The sequence below is a fragment of the Vespula pensylvanica genome, chromosome 5 (assembly GCF_014466175.1).
Source record: "Vespula pensylvanica isolate Volc-1 chromosome 5, ASM1446617v1, whole genome shotgun sequence".
NCBI lineage: Eukaryota > Metazoa > Arthropoda > Insecta > Hymenoptera > Vespidae > Vespula > Vespula pensylvanica.
The window spans coordinates 2649394-2666303 of record NC_057689.1 but is presented as its reverse complement, the minus strand read 5'-3'; the positions used below and the strand labels follow the sequence as shown (position 1 = coordinate 2666303).

Below are 16910 nucleotides of genomic sequence, written 5' to 3'. Positions count from 1 at the left end.
TTTTTTTTTTTTTCTTCAATAACGAGACGACGTCTCGTGTGCTTTATTGGTCAACAACATCGTACGAGGTCACCCTTATTATCGTTAAACGATCGAAATAGAAATAGGTGACGGAACGAAAGAAATATAAGAAGAAAAGAAGATGAACGATGATGATACACGTATCTATATATGTATGTATGTAAATATGTATATATGTATGTATGTATGTATGTATGTATGTATATATGTATGTATGTGTCAATTTTCAATATGACAATTTATTTGTGATCTGTCCTGGAACATGAAACTCTATGTCATTTTTCCTAAGTCATCGTTCGATAGCAAGAGAGATGTAAGGGCAAACACCTTGGGAAATAGTCAAGGTATTTCTTTCTCACACACACACACACACACACACTTCATCTATCTTCACCATTACTTTGCAATACAAACGAAAATATTTTCCCGATAAGGAGTATTAAAGTGTCGTCTGTATCGTCGTGTCACGAAAATATAATGGCTAAGATAAAAGTGATTTTTACGAGGGTAAAAAGGGAAAATGTGTGGGTACCATGTGATCGTATAAACGTATCTCTCTTTTTCTATCTTTTACGTTTCAATATACTTAATGTGTATGTTTTTTTATTTTTTTTATTTTACTTTATCTTTTTTTTCTTCTAATGGAATTACATATAATCCCATAGAAGCAATACGTACAAATTGTTCGAGGAAATAAGAAGATTTACAAATAGATGACTTTTTAGTTTGTCTTTTCGTTGCTTTTTTCTTCACGAACGTTCACTGAGAATTTGTTGAGAAATAGAGACAGAGAGAGAGAGAGAGAGAGAGAGAACGTACTATGACTACATCATCCCATACTCGAATAAATCTCATCCTTATCTAGCGGATTTACGACAAGTGGATTCGCGAAGCCACCGATGCACACTTCTGGGCTTTCGTTGCACCATATCATTTGAAAGAGGTCACGTATCACATGGATATATATATATCAATGTATGTACACATACTTTCGTAGATTTCTGTATCTCCAAGTCCAAGTTCGATTTAATACGTTTCAACTATAGACAGATTTCGTTGAAATTCAAGTTTGATTCCCTTTGCTTAACCATCCATTAATACTTTTCATTATCGTCGTTACTGTCGATCGTACAATTTCTAATTCTAACGTTCACGATAATCCTTCAATGTTTGCATATAGTTTATATATACATATATATATATATATATATATATATATATAAATTTATAGAGAAAAAAGATTAGTGATCGATCAAACGTTCCTAGGTGATTTAAAAAAATCAATTATTCTTTTTCGAAACTTATTAAGCTTTTCTAATTAAGTTTCTAATTTTACATCCTGAAACCAAGGAAAAAATTCAATTAAAAAATTAAGAAACTCTTCTTAAAGAAGAGTATTTGATCTTTAATATCATCAAAAGAATTCTTCTAGACTTCCACTCCTATATCATTGTATATCATTCGAGTTGGTGAACTATATAATAAAATATATAATCCATAGAGAGAGTAAAAATTGTTGAATTAATTTTATCTGAATACAACATATATTATAATGATTATAACTTTTATATTTTTAATAATTAATATGTCATAATTTCTCAAAACGTGTATTTAAAGTTTCAACTAATACATATACATACATACATACATACATATATATATATATATATTGGAAAATATCTTTTGTGTTTCCAACATTCCATCTACATGAATTCTCAAATAAAATAATAAAAGAAACAAAGGATGATCGGAAAGTTTCATTGATACTGTATACGTAGACACACACATATATATTTATATAATAAAAATTAAAGAATTGGTCTAAAGGGAAAAGTTTTCTCAACGTTATGAATATGCAAACGATCGAACGACTTCTAGAAGCTGTTTTAGACGCAGTGGATTCAAATAAACCCTTTGAGAGACATTGACATTCGCAATAGTAATGTTTCACGTCTGGAATATAACAAGGTTTCCTCTTTCTCGATGTTCTCCACGCTACGATTCACATTCACGACGCGAATCCACGAAGTATCTTTCATCTACGTCGATTTTTTTATAAATATACGATATTATACAAAAAGAAGAAAATATTTTAAGAGTTATGAGATTGTTTTCATCGTTGTTAATATTATCAATCGTAAAGGAGTCCATCGTATCGTATAAAATAGATTTTCAAAGGAACGAAAAAAAGATAGAGAGAGAGAGAGAGAGAAAGAGAGAGAGAGACGAAATCTTAAAAAAAAAAAAATAATAATAATAATAAATAAAAAAGAAAAGAAATAAAAAAATAAGAATTTTCTATAATCTTATTCCTATTTCTATAATCTTACTCCTAAGAATTTCTATAATCTAAATTTCTATATAAATTTTCTTAAATCGTTACGTTCGATTTCGATATTTGTCGATAAAAAATTTTAAACACAATGAAAACATATACGCGCATATGTATAAATATATAAGCATAGATACATAAATAAATCGTTTCGTTATTGGCCCTAAGATATTTTTGTACCAACATTAGAAATTTAACGTTAGAAATGCGAGTAATCTCCCGTGTAGCTCTCGAGAGCTCTCGACGACCGATGATAAGTGGATGGATAAGGGTGGGGGTGGCTTTTTGATGTCTATAATAAGTCGTGAATCATATGTCGTAGATCAAATGGATTTACGCTCTAATCAAATGAAATTCAATTTAGAGAGACGTCCAATTGTTTTGTTAATATAAATATTAATCCGTTAATTAATGTTTTTGTCCTTTTTTTTTTTTTTTTTTATTCGAACGTAAACGTTTCTATCGTTTCTATCGTTTTAATATCAATGATAAAATACGCGTTAAATTAACTTGCAAAATCGATCTTTCTATTTTATCCCTTTAGATAATCTTTATAATCTCACAGATCAAAAAAGAAAAATATATGTATATATATATATATATATTTTTTTTTTATAAATTTTCTTAAACGATAACAACAGGGTGGAGATACTAATGTAAGACTAATGAAAAAACAAATATAGGTGTGTCCAACGGTTGTCGTTGGTTTGTCAGATTGAGATTTTTTTATCGTAACATTAGCTCCATGGTTCGAGAAAGATATCATCTTTTTTTCTTTCTTTTTCGTTTTTCTCCTCTTTTTTCTTTTGGACAAAAAAAAAAAAGGAGTGCCAAATTGAACGAACTCTAAATTCACGATAAGATCAATGGATCACGATTAGTCCAAGACTAATATTGAAGTTTTAATGGGTTTGTTATAAATATCAGACAACTTTATACATCCGATAAATAAATCTATCTGTGGTAATCGTATATAAAATCAATTTTATTATAAAGACGATAGATAAATTTATGAAATTTTAAATAGCTTATCATGGATAAGAACGAAACGTGTTTTAATATTTAAGATGGGCTATCGCGTAAATATTATCTTTTATAATTTGAGATCATGATAATCGATTATCGGAAGGATCGAAAGGAAGATAATATAATTGTTCATAATGAATAAAAATAACATATAAGACACATATTTACTTTTTTATCAAAATATATAAGTAGGTATGTATTTACTTGATATATGTAGATATGTACATAAGTAAGCGTAGGAAGGTTCGATCTTAATCGTTATATGTTTAATAATAGGTTATTCGATTGAATTATTTCTGGATGTAAATTTATCACAAAATAATATTTGTATTTCCAAGAAAATTTGAACTAATCGATCTTGATACGCGTACTATCGTTAAATTAATTGATCAGATCCTTCGGAATTTATTAATCATAACGTCGTTAAACGTCAAATTACTCGAGCGGTTTGGTTTAGTGTTTAATCGATGAAATGGTATTTCAGAGTCAGCAAGAAGAGAATTATCCAAGAACGAGAGAGAGAGACAGAGAGAGAGAGAGAGAGAGAGAGAATCCAACGTTATGGAAACAGTAAGTGATCGTTTATTGAATTATACGCTTTAATATTTATTAAATAATAAATGCTATAAGGACGATAATAATTATGCTTTGTAAAATGCTTAGCTTTGTAGGATCAGTTAAACAGAAAAAAAAAATCAAATACATTTGTATCTTGTTCTTTTTTTACAATATATATTATATCTCGTATTTCAAACATATTCATGTGGATATCGATAAAATTCTCTCATCGATATCGGATATAAAGGATCATGTATATAATAAAAATACACGAAGAGAAAAACCGAGAAAAAGAGAGAGAGAGAGAGAGAACTATCATGGATTTATCGAGTAAAATAAAAAGAGAGAACTTAAAAAAAAAAAAGAAAAAATAAGACAGTAACCCTTTCGCTCGAGGCAAAGATCACATCTCTATCAAAAAAAAAAAAAAAAAAAAAGGAAACAAACTTTCTCGACCCTTTTGCTTTTACTGTCACAATATTCTATTTGGTTCGAGATGAGATGAAGCACCGAACGGAGTTATCGGAGTTATCAAACGATAACAAGAAATGTCGAACATTTTGAGGTAAAACAGAAGAGAAATAGAAAAAGAAATAAAAAGAAAGAGCAAATACATAGGGGGAAAAAAAAAAAAAAATAAATCAACTGTTCCTCTTCTCTTAGGATTTTAATTCGTTGTCAAAACGAGTATGATGGGATCGTTTGATAACCATCGTTTCTTTCTTCGATTAAATATTGCAAATAGGGGCATCAGTCGATAATATATATATATATATATATATATATATATTTCTTTTTTTCTTTCTATTTTTCTGAAACAACAACAGCGAAGGATCGTTGAAGTATCGCAATTCGTTATTGGATTTAATTAAATTATAAAACTCGTTATTTGGTTTCCTAGATTTCGTTGTTGTTGTTGTTGTTTTTCATTGTTCCTTTTTCTTTTTTTTTCTTTAATAATAAATTAAAAAACAAGATCGATCGACCTACGTAACCTCGTAACTTCCAAAATCGATTTAATACGATATACGATATCGTTGGTTGGCTCGTAAAATCGTTCTATGTATTTCGCAAGGGATCAAAATACCGGAAGTATGAAGCCGAGTTTGATTTATAAATGCATTTTCGGAATTTTCCCCGTAGAAACCGTCACGCGGAAAACGAAATTAGTTTCATGGCTTCGCAAACATAGCTATGTCTAAATACTAACGCAAAAACTCACGCATATACGCGTACATATGTCTATACACGCATCATTCGTTTTTAAATTTTATATTTTTGCACCCAATTTCTACCTTACAGTATATGTCAAACTCGGACATAATATATACATATTTTATATATATACATATGTGTGTATATATATATATATATATATATATATATATTCTATAAATCGATGAGAAAGTTAAACTCGTTGGGAGTTATACAATATTTGTTCGGCAAGTTTTTATTTCGAAAGGGTAGAAACGAATTCAGTTTTCTAGGACAATCATTACACGAGATTTTTCTCCACGGAGAGAACAGATGTACGTTATCGGTTAGATATATTTGAGGAATACAAAATTTCACTAAGAAAAGTTTTTCGTCGAAGAAAATATTTCTTTGTTTTTCTATCTCTCCCTCCTTTTTTTCCTTCTCTCTCTCTCTCTCTCTCTCTCTTTTATTCTCCATCTTTTATTAACATGAACATCGTTTAATTAATTTTTAATTTCAATTATGTTGTGAAAGTTATTACTACTACGAGATATATCACCATGCAAAATTTACAGACATAAAATTGTAATTAATCATCACAATACATTTTACATGCGCGTGCGCCACGCAAATACAAACTCCTTATACACACAAAATCATCCAAGTTAATTCATATTCGTGACCGACTCCCTCGTATAAATGGATTTCCCTTTGAAAACCTGTACGTTATTGCTCCACGCGATTCATTGAATTCTTGTAAAGAAAGAAAGGAAAAAAAAGAGAGAGGGAGAGAGAGAGAGAGAGAGAAAAAAAAATCTCGAACGTGTTCGGCTTTAAAGAAAGTCGTAAGTTTTAACACTTCCTCTTTTTACCGGCGTATGTTAATTATTGTTAGTATTCGTTCGGAGAATTTCAACGAGGAATATCACGCTCCTTCAATCTTTTCATTTTAATAACGACGAATGAGTAATTGATTAGATCTAAAAAAGAAAACAAAAAAAAAAAAAGAAAAAAGAAAGGGGAAAGAAAGTTCGACAAAAAATGTTAGATCTTTCTTTTTGCTTTTTTATAAATATATCTTATAATGTCTTATCGTTTTTTTTTTTTATTTTATTTTTTATTTTATTTCATTTTATTTTTTTTCACTATCTTTCTTACATATCCAATATTTGAGAACGTTATTGCGTAACGCAATGGGACCAGAAGACGGCGTATGTTATCTGACGAGTTTATTTTAAGTAAAGCGACCTAGAATAATCATGACTACTTCGCAAAGCCGCGTCGGTCAAAAGCAGAATAAGGAAATAAAGGGATGCTTTTTTTACGACTCATCTCCTCGTAGAAAGAACGACAAAAAGGAAGAAATAAAGAAAGAAAGAAAAGGGAAGAGAGAAAGAAAGAAAGAAAGAAAGGAAGAAAGAATAAAAAAAAGATAATAAAAAAAAGCAAGAGAGAAAGAATGAAGGAGAAGAAAAACTTAATACCATGGGGAGGGTACTCATTTTAAAAATTCTTTTGACATTTGGTAAGCCGAACACGTAGATACACGTAGTTCGTTTCGCTTGAACGCGATGTGCATTTTTGTAACTTTGGAAATATATACGTTTATCTTATTTACATTTCAGGATTTTCTCTTTTCAACATAATTAAATAATAAATAATATATATATATATATTGTAATCTTTAATTTGGAAATTTTGTATTAGAAAATATATAGCAAAATTATATAATTAACTGTAATTAATCGAAATTATTGATGTTAATGATATTACTTATATTATTATTATAAATATAGGAGGAAATCGATAACAATTGGCGCAAATTGCAAGAGAAATGGCGCGAAGAACAAAGAAGAAATTGTCAAGATGGAAGTATCACGACGAAAGGTACATACGTATCTATATATTTGATCTAATCGATCGTTTTATTAAAGACCAGCTTTAAATTTCACCTCGAAAGATACTCGCTTTTATCTTCCTAACCTTTTGTACTATCCTCCAATTATCCTTCAAATCCTATTTCTAAGTTTTCGACCAACAAGGATTCATAAAGTTGAAATGTTCTGTCAAATCCATTTACAGTGGTATTCCCATAAGATATCAAATGTATTTCAAGGATTTCCTTGAGAACTTAGAACATTTTCAAAAGTTTCACTTCGTAGAACTTTAAAAAGTTTAATCGAATAAACTCTAACTGTATAATTAATTAAATGTTAATCACAATCGTCGTGTGTTAATTAATTTCGATTTGATCATTCGTTCATCATTCGATAAACTTAATCTTCAATTCTAATTTACCTAAACCGAAATTAAAAACTAAATTAATTGTTTAATCGGAGCTACGTAGTCATTGCTCTAATAAATCGTATTCAATCAATTTTTTCCATTACAATTAATCTTCGTTAAAAAGCTTTTCCCCTTCTCCATCCCGTAAAATTAGAAATTTACTTTACCGGCGTTACATCCATGCTATGAATGAATAAACTCGGGCGCTTTACATTTACTAATTTCGAAAATAATTAAATTCTGAAATCAATTCGAGAACAACGAGATAAAATATTTCTTAAAAAATGAGTTTTTATATAATACCTATTCTCTTTGTGTTATTAAATTATATTCTTTCTCTTGTCTTTTTTTTTTTTTTTTTTTTTTTAATGAAAATTGAATAAAATCAATATTCCTTTACCTTTATTTACTTCCAGTTAATAAACATTAATTGGAAATGTGTGATCGTCGGTCGTCCATTCTAAAAACTTTCTGTTTGCGTTTAGGATGGTGTCCTGAGATCTGGGATGCAATAACTTGCTGGCCTTCCACGCCATCAGGTGAAATGGCTGTTCATTCTTGTCCCGATTACATCGTAGGATTTGATACTCAGGTGTGAAACGTCTCTGGAATAATAATAATAATAATAATAATAATAATAATAATAATAATAATAATAATAATAATCTCTTATTTGACTGTATGTAATTATGATAAAAAAGAAAAAAAAAAGAGAAAAAAGAAAACTGCAAAAGCATCGAAAAAAGATTTAATATAAATGATGCACTAGGAGAATGCAACGAGGCAATGCATGTCTAACGGCGAGTGGTACTGGAATTCTGAGACAAATAGTACTTGGAGCAATTACACGCAATGTTATACGACACCATCAGTTACAGTTGTAATGGGCATACCGGTTCATTCGAACAATGTCACTCTTATTAAGGTAAGCGAGCCGTGTATGAGTTCAAATGAAAATATATGAATTAAGAGAGAAGCGCGGTTTTATAGTTATTAATATCACTACCAGTAGATTGATACCGCGAGATACGAATAAAATCTTCTCTGTGTATTTATCTTACATCTTCTTATTTTGATTTTAGTAAAATTAGATATGTGAATCGTCTCCGTTTACTGTTCTTACAGAATTATCTTCCCATACTGAAAGCCATTTCAAAAGTAGGATATAGTGTATCCTTATTCACGCTAATTATAGCATTTTGCATTCTTGCGATTATTAAGTAAGTATGATCTCTTAATGAGAATCCAATTGTTTGAAATGACGTTTCAATAAGTTCCTTTGTTCTTTTTCTTTTCTTTTCTTTTTTTTTTTTTTTATTTCTTCTCCTTTTTTTCTTTTTAATTCTTTCTACTCACGAAAAAAAATATTTTGGATTTTTACGTAGGAAATTGAGATGTCCAAGGAACATGTTACACATGCACACGTTCGTTTCTTTCATAATGCGAGCGTTTATGGCACTTCTAAAAGATACTATCTTCATATTTGGATTCGGTCTTTCATCGGACATCCTTATCAAAAACGGTGAAAATTATTTGCTACGCAACGAATCTGAAAATAATTGGAATTGCAAGATGTTCACCAGTTTCTGGCAATATTTCATACTGGCGAATTACTTCTGGATTCTCATGGAGGGTCTTTATCTTCATAATTTAGTCTTCCTGGCACTGTTTACCGACGCAAATTCGAGCATAGCCGTTTACGTCGGCTTAGGATGGGGTCAGTTTGATTAACGACGAATCTGTAACTGTTCATCCGAAAAAATGTTACTTTTTCTTCTTCTTCTTCTTTCTTCTTTCTTTCTTTTCTTTCATCAATAAATATATACTAACTTTGTATATTACTTAGGATTACCGATGGTATTCGTAGTATCTTGGATTATATGTAGGATTATCTTCGAGAATACTTTTTGTTGGACAACTAATGAAAATCCATATTTATTTTTATTGATTCGAATACCGACTATGCTTTCCATATTGGTAAGATGAAATAAATTAAACAAAAAAGAACAAGAAAAAAAAAATAGAAATAAAAAAAAAAAAGATATATATAGAGAACAATCTGAAGAAAATTTTCTTTCTGTTTCATCTCAGATAAATTTCGTTCTCTTCGTCAACATCGTACGAGTATTACTGTCGAAGTTAAAGTGCACCGTATCGGAGGAAACTCAAAGATACAAGTAGGTCCTATCAAAAATAGATTATTTTACTACGAATAAATATAAATGTCTTACAAATCTTATTGAAACTCACAGACGATGGGCAAAAAGTACATTGGTTTTGGTGCCACTTTTTGGAGTACATTATACAGTTTTCTTAGGTATGTCTTATAGTATGGGAGTCGATGAAACGGTAGAAATTGTTTGGCTTTTTTGCGATCAATTCTTCGCTTCGTTCCAGGTAACGTTGTTAGAAATTTTAGAAAAACGATAGTAAACAAATATATGTAACAATAACAAACGTTGTATTATCGTTCTCTGTTAGGGCTTTTTCGTAGCAGTACTTTACTGTTTTATGAACAGAGAAGTAAGGGCCGAAGTATCAAGGGCATTAAGGAGCAAAAAATGGTTTCATTTTCGATACGACTCAAGACCTACTGTTCCATCGGGTAGTGTATGCAGTTGCAACACGTCGAAATTTGGACGACGTGGTAAAAGACCAAAATGGCTAGCAAAACAATGGCCATGTTTTTATCACGATCGCGAAGCTCATCGTTCAACGCACTCGATGGCGAGTACACAAGGTGTCTTTTTTAATCCTACCGAGCTATCGTGCAAAAAAAATATCACGCAGCCACTTCAACTACGTACCATTTAAACTTCTTATTTTCTTTCTTTCTCTTTCTCTCTATGTATCTATCTGTTTGTAAATCTTTTCGTGTTTACAAAATTCTCCTATAGTATTATGCTCGGTCTCACCTTTTTTCTTTTCGTTATACATACATATCTAAATAATAAATATTACTAAATGATGTCATTCAGATATTGGAACGCGAGGAGGTAGTTTAGCTAGCAGCAGAGGTTACCTGGACGTCGTTGGGAACGGATCCAACGCTCTATCGATGGATCATCACAAGTACATCATGAGTCATACTACGCCGCTTTGTAGTAAATGCACGGATCAATCATTACTATCGTTTTCCTCGAACGTGAGTACATACATAATAACTATTTTATCGATCCTTTTATTATATATTATTACGTCTCCTTATCCTTTTATTATATATTATTACGTCTTCTTATTCTTTTATTATATATTATTACGTCTCCTTATTCTTCTATTAGATAAAATTACGTCTCACAATGTAATATCAATTATATAATATCAAATATATAATATAATATCTTCAATATCAAATATAATATCTTTATTAAATTGAAAATTTTCTACGTAATCGTACGCCTCTTTTATTTGTTTTTTTTTTTTTTTTTTTTTTTTCATTTAATAACAATATTGATATTACATTATTTCTTTAGATGTCCGAAATGTCCTTGAATGCGGAAAAGATTCGTGAACGGCATAGATGGAGTGACTCGGAATGTTGTCAGCTTACTTACGAATTGCACAATCTTCAACATCATACGTATCACTGATAATATTATTATACGTTAGACTTTTAAAGGGTACGTTTAATTTTCGTTTGATCTCTTTCTCTCTTTCTCCCTCGGAGCACAGTCTCACGTTGTATTTAAGCTCGCAATCGTAACGTTCGAGAATTATTATTTTATGAGAGTATGCTTCGTCGGACTATAGTAATGTGAAAATATTTTGTAAAAATTAATACGACCCAATGGTATTTTAATTATATAAATACTTTGGAACAAAAAATATATATGTATATGTATATATATATATATATATTTTTATGCTTGACAGATGTGAAATAATATATGTAGAAAAGAATATATTAATAATTGAACAACTTATGTCGTGGATCGAATTATAAAAGAATTTATCGAACGTGGTATAAAGTACGTGTTCCTAATTTATAATTTAGTGTTGTAATCATCATTGTAACTGATATTTATTCTTAGTCAAATTTGTCATATTAATATAAATATATTCATCCTTATAATAATTAGACAAATACCGTAAATCGCTCACTACTTATAATTGCGCAGTAAATGTCGTTTATTATTTTAGGAATATAAACCTTTTATCCTGAAAAGAAAATTTATTTCTATGATGATACTTTAGAAAAATATTATTTATATAATGTGCAATCTTTATGTAATTCCAACATGTTTTGATGACATATTGAAGGAAACACACCACCCGTTATATAAACCAAGTTAGAACTAATACCAATACTCTAAACCAATTGAATATTATTTACCAATAGAATTGCCATTCGCTCAAATGATAGGTAAAGAGCTCTCTATATCGTAATGATATCTATATGATTATTCTTGTCAATGTAAAGAAAAAAAAAAAAAGAAAAAAAGAAAGAAAATAGAATTATAAGTAAGACTTATATTTATAAAGTTATATGGTAAACGTTATTGTGTCGATGTTGCAATAAAATTAAGAAATTATGTATACTTAGTATTTCCGTGTACTATTCTTTGTGTATTCTTGCATAATTTGCTTTCAGCGCAGGTTAAGTTTCCTAGTATGTGTCTATGTATTGACACAAATTGTTTAACTTATATTAGCACGTGAATATTTTATGCTTATTTATCCTTATTTCCTTGATAATTATGAAGTATAATATATATAAAGAATGATATGAGAATACAAATTCGCTTATGGTTTTACATGTATACAAAAAAAAAAAAAATTATTAAAAAAAGAATATTATTTTAATTATTAATTAATATATTAATACCTCAATAGCAACATAAGTAACTATGTTACACAATCAGTTACACGTACAATAATCATTTACAATAGCAAAGAATTATTTTGCACTCTTTACATATTGATCATATTTTGACTTATTGATTATTATACTATTAACTATCTGTTCGACTTGATGAGTCTGTCCATAGTAATCGACAAATAAACCTTCTGGATCTATTAAGTATATTATGATAGTGTGATCAACCTAAAAATAGAAGATGTTATGAAATAGATGTTTACATAACACGTAATATAGTTTGAAAAAATAATTTACTAACAATATAATCATTGTCCACATCCTTAGGCCCATTACTATAATATACCCTATAAGCTTTACAAACTTTTCCAATTGCTTCAGGAGAACCAGAAAGACCAATAAATTTAGGTGAAAATTCTTTTATGTATTTTCCTACTATGGCAGGAGTATCTCTTTCAGGATCAACGGATATAAAAAGTGGTTGAACTTTTAACTTATGTTCTTCTTCTGTAATAGAAAAATTAAAACGAACAAGACGATGTAAATCTATTAATAGAATCTTAAACGTCCTTGCTATTTACCCAACTGATCTACAACAAGTGCTAATTTTTCAAGTTCATCCGGACAAATATCTGGACAATGAGTGAAACCAAAATAGATTAAAACCCATTGCCCTAAGAAATCATCTGATTTAACAGTTCTCCCTTCGCTATCAAGTAGCTCAAACTTTCCACCTATGGAAGCTTTTCCTAACTGTCGTCTTCTTTCACGTAACTCTATCTTTTCTTTTTCTCTTTTCAAATAATATAAATATAATAGAAGACCACTTCCAAGAACTGTCGTAACTGTCAAAGATTTCCATGTTATCGGAGATTTCTTTTTAATTCTTTTTTCAACGTTGGACGGTACGTTTTCTCGACGAACAGTTGATGTACTGATTTGCCTAACCTAAAAAATGTATATTACATCGATGAAATGATAGAACGTATTAACAATAATTAGATATAACATACCTTACTTAAAATATGCTTTGGTGATCTACTTAAACAACTAACAGTTCGCAATATTAATGTGGACATTTTGTTTGGAATATAAAAAATTATCGATATATCCCTGAAGATTATATTTACTCTTTTTAACGTACATATATAAGTTTACAAATGTAAGTACATAATACGATTGATCTCTTTTCAATAAAGAAAAGAAAATAATTCAATATCGTATCGATAATTAAATACCGATCGAAAATATTTATATTATTTAAATAAATCGTGATATTATATTAAAACACCGGCTAACGTTGAAATTAATTTTGATATCATTGAAACTTTGAAGACTTCAATATATTATGAAATAGATTGAAAGATATTATCACAAAATAAAAATATACGAAATTTTCCTTATGATTATTATACTGCACGTTTTTTCATCGTTCACACCATAAATATACTCTGGTACTTATGTGATATTTCACAAGCAAATCACGATTAGATTTTGGCGTTTGCGCAGTAGAACTAATAAACTTTGATCGCTTACAATAAAGTTTTCTAATTCGTTATTAATTAAATGTAAAATAATTTTTTTTTTGTTCTTTATATAATTACGATCATTAAAACAATAATATATCGATGAAAATATATTCCAAAAAGTAATAACGATGAGGTTTGTTCAATTAAATATTTCACTTGTATAACTTTGTTCTGATTGGTCGCTGTCACATAAAATAGCGTATTTCGATCTTCAAAAAATTGTATTACGCACAAATATTGAGATCATTAAAGAATGGTATAAATTTGTTCGTTCAATCCAATTAATTAACAAAAAATAATTGAGAAACTTCTCACACGAATTTGTGTCTTTTTTATTAAAGTAGATTTAGGCAACCAATCAAATGAACGTTCCGTTACGATGGTTTTAAAGGCGGCGTATTTAAAACGTTTAACTAACAAAAAGCTTTTTATTCTCTTAACGCGACGATATTAAAAAAGGATAATTTATATATGCAAAGACATAAGAATTCTGTTATTCGATAATTAATAGTCGCAAATAATTAATAATACAGTCTAGATTTTTTGTTAGATCATTGTACATATTTACAAACAAATAATTATCAAACGAAAGGTATACTCACATCTAATAATTAGTGAAGTTCATTAAAGTATATTCAGTTTGAAATAGTTCGCCCATACGGATTAAAATATTCTAATAAACTTAATCGCAGTCGAGAAATTTTTTTAACATTATTAAATAATGGATTTTGATAGCGCTTATATAGGTAAATATTATTTTGATCTCTTTCTCTGCTTAACGTAAAACTATCGTTTCACACACTTTGCATGTAAGAACTTTTGACTAGTACGTTTTTATGTGATATATATTTAAAAAAAAAAAAAAAAAAAAAAGAAAGAAAGGAAAGAAAAATATATGCTATATATGTCAAGCGAATAATTTAAAAATTTGACGACAAAATTAACGAACTATAACATCGTATTGTATTCGTCAAATTTTTTTACCTTCAGATCCTTTAATAGACGATTGGTTAGAACAACTTCATGAAGGTATAAAAGAACAAGAAAATATGGTTAGAGCCGATGATGAATTTTATATGCCATTCGTAGGTAAATTAATTATAAATACAGCAAACATCAAAAAAGTTCAATAATCGTAAAATTTGTAAAAAAGCAAAAATTATTATTATTATTATTATTATTATTACCATAAGGAATTCCAGCATCTGTTATAAGTGCAATTTTCAAAATAACACATCACCTAGAACTAGGAACAGATACTAAATATTTAACAATTCATTTATACGATAAATTTATGTGCAATTATTTTTGGGAAGTATATAAAACAGAAAGTAAAAGTGGAGCAACTGAAGCTTCATGGTCCAAGATATGTAAAACTATTTCTAACAGATCCAAGTTATATCTCATATCTTGTCTTCAGTTAGCAAGTAAAGTTGATTTACATTCTAAAAGTTTAAGTATATCACAGGTATTAAAATAATCCAAAAGTTAATGCTTTATCTATTCGTATATTTTTATTTTCTACTGAAGGACGTATATTTTTTTTATATTTTGCAGTTAATATGTATCTTACGTTGGATCGATAGAAAAAAGGAATATACAAAGAATACGATTATTACTTCCGAATTTAAAGTATTCAAAACATTAGGATTTAAAATGCCTTTCTGTACTCCGTTACAATGTATCGAAGTTCTTCTAGCTGCAACAGGTCTTAGGCATACATCAAATATATATGAAACTTCTATAAATTTATTGGATTTAGCATATTTACAGGTTTGGCTGATAAATATAATCATAAAGAAATTTCTTTTTTTTGTAACGCATGAAATAATTTCATTTTTACTTTTAGCACGAACAATTGTATTCGCACGTGCAATGTCTAGCACAAGGTCGTATTAGCAAATCCGAAGTTGATAAAAGAAATCTTATGGCTTTGAAAACAAATTCTTTATTTCTTGGAGGATGTATTATTTTATGTGCAACGTTCTTTTTATATTTTGATAATAATATAGCAAAGGGAATAGCAACTAAATTAGCAGACTTAGTAGATACAACTTATACTGACATTTGGGATGTAGCAAATATACTTCTTGTTTTAGCAATACAGGAATGAATGTGCAGTGTTAAATAGATATATGTTTCAAGTTATAATTATATATAAAACTTGTCTTAATTTTGATGTTATATATACTCTGAAATATGTTTCTAAAACATACAACTATCGGCCATATATGTTACACATTTGTTTGGCACTTTGGTTAAAAAACAATTGGACCTTATTTTTCATGATTATTATATATAAAAATTTTTCTATTTAATCTCTATTTAATATTTAATAAATAATTCAATACATGGATACATTTGAATCACAGTTCACTGCTTATGCAAAATATAGTAATACCAAATCCGACGGTAGATATATCTCTCTATCACAAAGTAATAAATGGATGAGGCAGGCAAACATATTTACTGATAAACTCACTCAAGCTGATACTGAAATACATTTTAATAATCTACAGTAAGTTTTTCTTTTTTAATAATTCCAAATTATATTACAGATCACCTAATACATAATAAAAAAATGTGTATATATATATATATATGTATGTAGTCGAGAAGCACTTAATATAGAAGACTATAAGAAATTCATAAATAACTTAGCAAAAGCAAAAAGATTGGACCCTCTTGTAATTCAAGCAAAAATGACAAAATGTGGTCCACCCATTGAAGATCGATCGGTGCAACTTAATAACTTCTACGTTTCTATATATATTTTAAATTCTCTCATTATTATATCATACGAGATATTAAATATTTCATCGTTATTTTGCAGAGAATAGAGTCGGTTGTTTTGCAAAAGATAGACGATCCATCTGGATATATTTAATTTATTAAGATAAAAAAATGTATAAGTAAAAGAAAATATTGTAACAGAACATCGCATTACTGGCAAGAGAAGAAGGTAACAAAGTATATACAATTATATCATTATTATGATTGTTGTCAATTGATAAATTAAAGGGGATATCAAATTTAATAATTTTTTTTTCTTCGACGTTCTTGAATTATTTGTTTTCTATTTAGTGCAAATATATAAATAAATTATCATATATTATTATATGCATATATCATACATGCATATATC

General features: G+C 28.7%; 4 protein-coding genes and 1 long non-coding RNA gene across 6 annotated transcripts in view; 3 read left to right on the top strand and 2 right to left on the bottom strand.

Moving 5' to 3' along the window:
- LOC122629456 (parathyroid hormone/parathyroid hormone-related peptide receptor-like) overlaps positions 1–12505 on the top strand; it is a 19716-nt gene extending 7211 nt beyond the window's left edge. The window contains exons 2-13 of one of the 2 annotated variants that reach the window (XM_043812872.1): positions 3864–3949; positions 6931–7021; positions 7906–8012; positions 8190–8345; positions 8546–8640; positions 8806–9137; positions 9267–9397; positions 9512–9597; positions 9673–9817; positions 9902–10160; positions 10399–10565; positions 10894–12505. In XM_043812872.1, the coding sequence (XP_043668807.1) occupies positions 3941–3949; positions 6931–7021; positions 7906–8012; positions 8190–8345; positions 8546–8640; positions 8806–9137; positions 9267–9397; positions 9512–9597; positions 9673–9817; positions 9902–10160; positions 10399–10565; positions 10894–11010 (1695 nt within the window). In that variant the 5' untranslated portion in view covers positions 3864–3940 and the 3' untranslated portion in view covers positions 11011–12505. Of the gene's footprint in view, positions 1–3863; positions 3950–6930; positions 7022–7905; positions 8013–8189; positions 8346–8545; positions 8641–8805; positions 9138–9266; positions 9398–9511; positions 9598–9672; positions 9818–9901; positions 10161–10398; positions 10566–10893 lie in introns of those variants that run through there. The other variant, XM_043812873.1, reaches the window with a different exon arrangement.
- The window catches only part of LOC122629469, an 86935-nt gene that overhangs the window by 17802 nt on the left and 52223 nt on the right, over positions 1–16910 (bottom strand). The window contains exon 3 of the long non-coding RNA XR_006327270.1: positions 7821–8025. This is a non-coding gene — a long non-coding RNA (uncharacterized LOC122629469). The remainder of the gene's footprint in view (positions 1–7820; positions 8026–16910) is intronic.
- On the bottom strand, positions 12251–13867 carry LOC122629463 (protein SCO1 homolog, mitochondrial). Its single transcript, XM_043812891.1, has 4 exons — positions 13250–13867; positions 12818–13184; positions 12538–12743; positions 12251–12464 (listed from the first exon to the last, which is right to left on the bottom strand). The coding sequence occupies exons 1-4, from the start codon at positions 13313–13315 to the stop codon at positions 12318–12320; spliced, it is 786 nt and encodes a 261-aa protein (XP_043668826.1). The 5' UTR covers positions 13316–13867; the 3' UTR covers positions 12251–12317.
- Positions 14067–15938, top strand: LOC122629461. The gene is made up of 5 exons (XM_043812886.1): positions 14067–14511; positions 14756–14854; positions 14959–15233; positions 15323–15538; positions 15615–15938. The coding sequence occupies exons 1-5, from the start codon at positions 14487–14489 to the stop codon at positions 15876–15878; spliced, it is 879 nt and encodes a 292-aa protein (XP_043668821.1). The 5' UTR covers positions 14067–14486; the 3' UTR covers positions 15879–15938.
- On the top strand, positions 16087–16852 carry LOC122629466 (tubulin polymerization-promoting protein homolog). Its single transcript, XM_043812895.1, has 3 exons — positions 16087–16283; positions 16377–16503; positions 16599–16852. Exons 1-3 carry the CDS (start codon positions 16117–16119, stop codon positions 16650–16652), a joined length of 348 nt encoding a protein of 115 aa, XP_043668830.1. The 5' UTR covers positions 16087–16116; the 3' UTR covers positions 16653–16852.

Bases quoted from the DNA above. Each gene is read 5' to 3' on its own strand.
- LOC122629461 (XM_043812886.1), top strand. From the start codon at position 14,487: ATGGATTTTGATAGCGCTTATATAG. The intron at 15,234-15,322 runs GTATTAAAATAA...TATATTTTGCAG, and splicing joins AAAGTTTAAGTATATCACAG to TTAATATGTATCTTACGTTG. The intron at 15,539-15,614 runs GTTTGGCTGATA...TTTTACTTTTAG, and splicing joins TGGATTTAGCATATTTACAG to CACGAACAATTGTATTCGCA.
- LOC122629463 (XM_043812891.1), bottom strand. From the start codon at position 13,315: ATGTCCACATTAATATTGCGAACTGTTAGTTGTTTAAGTAGATCACCA. The intron at 13,185-13,249 runs GTATGTTATATC...TACATTTTTTAG, and splicing joins CAAAGCATATTTTAAGTAAG to GTTAGGCAAATCAGTACATC. The intron at 12,744-12,817 runs GTAAATAGCAAG...TTTCTATTACAG, and splicing joins ACTTGTTGTAGATCAGTTGG to AAGAAGAACATAAGTTAAAA.
- LOC122629466 (XM_043812895.1), top strand. From the start codon at position 16,117: ATGGATACATTTGAATCACAGTTCACTGCTTATGCAAAATATAGTAAT. The intron at 16,284-16,376 runs GTAAGTTTTTCT...ATATGTATGTAG, and splicing joins ATACATTTTAATAATCTACA to TCGAGAAGCACTTAATATAG. The intron at 16,504-16,598 runs GTGCAACTTAAT...GTTATTTTGCAG, and splicing joins CACCCATTGAAGATCGATCG to AGAATAGAGTCGGTTGTTTT.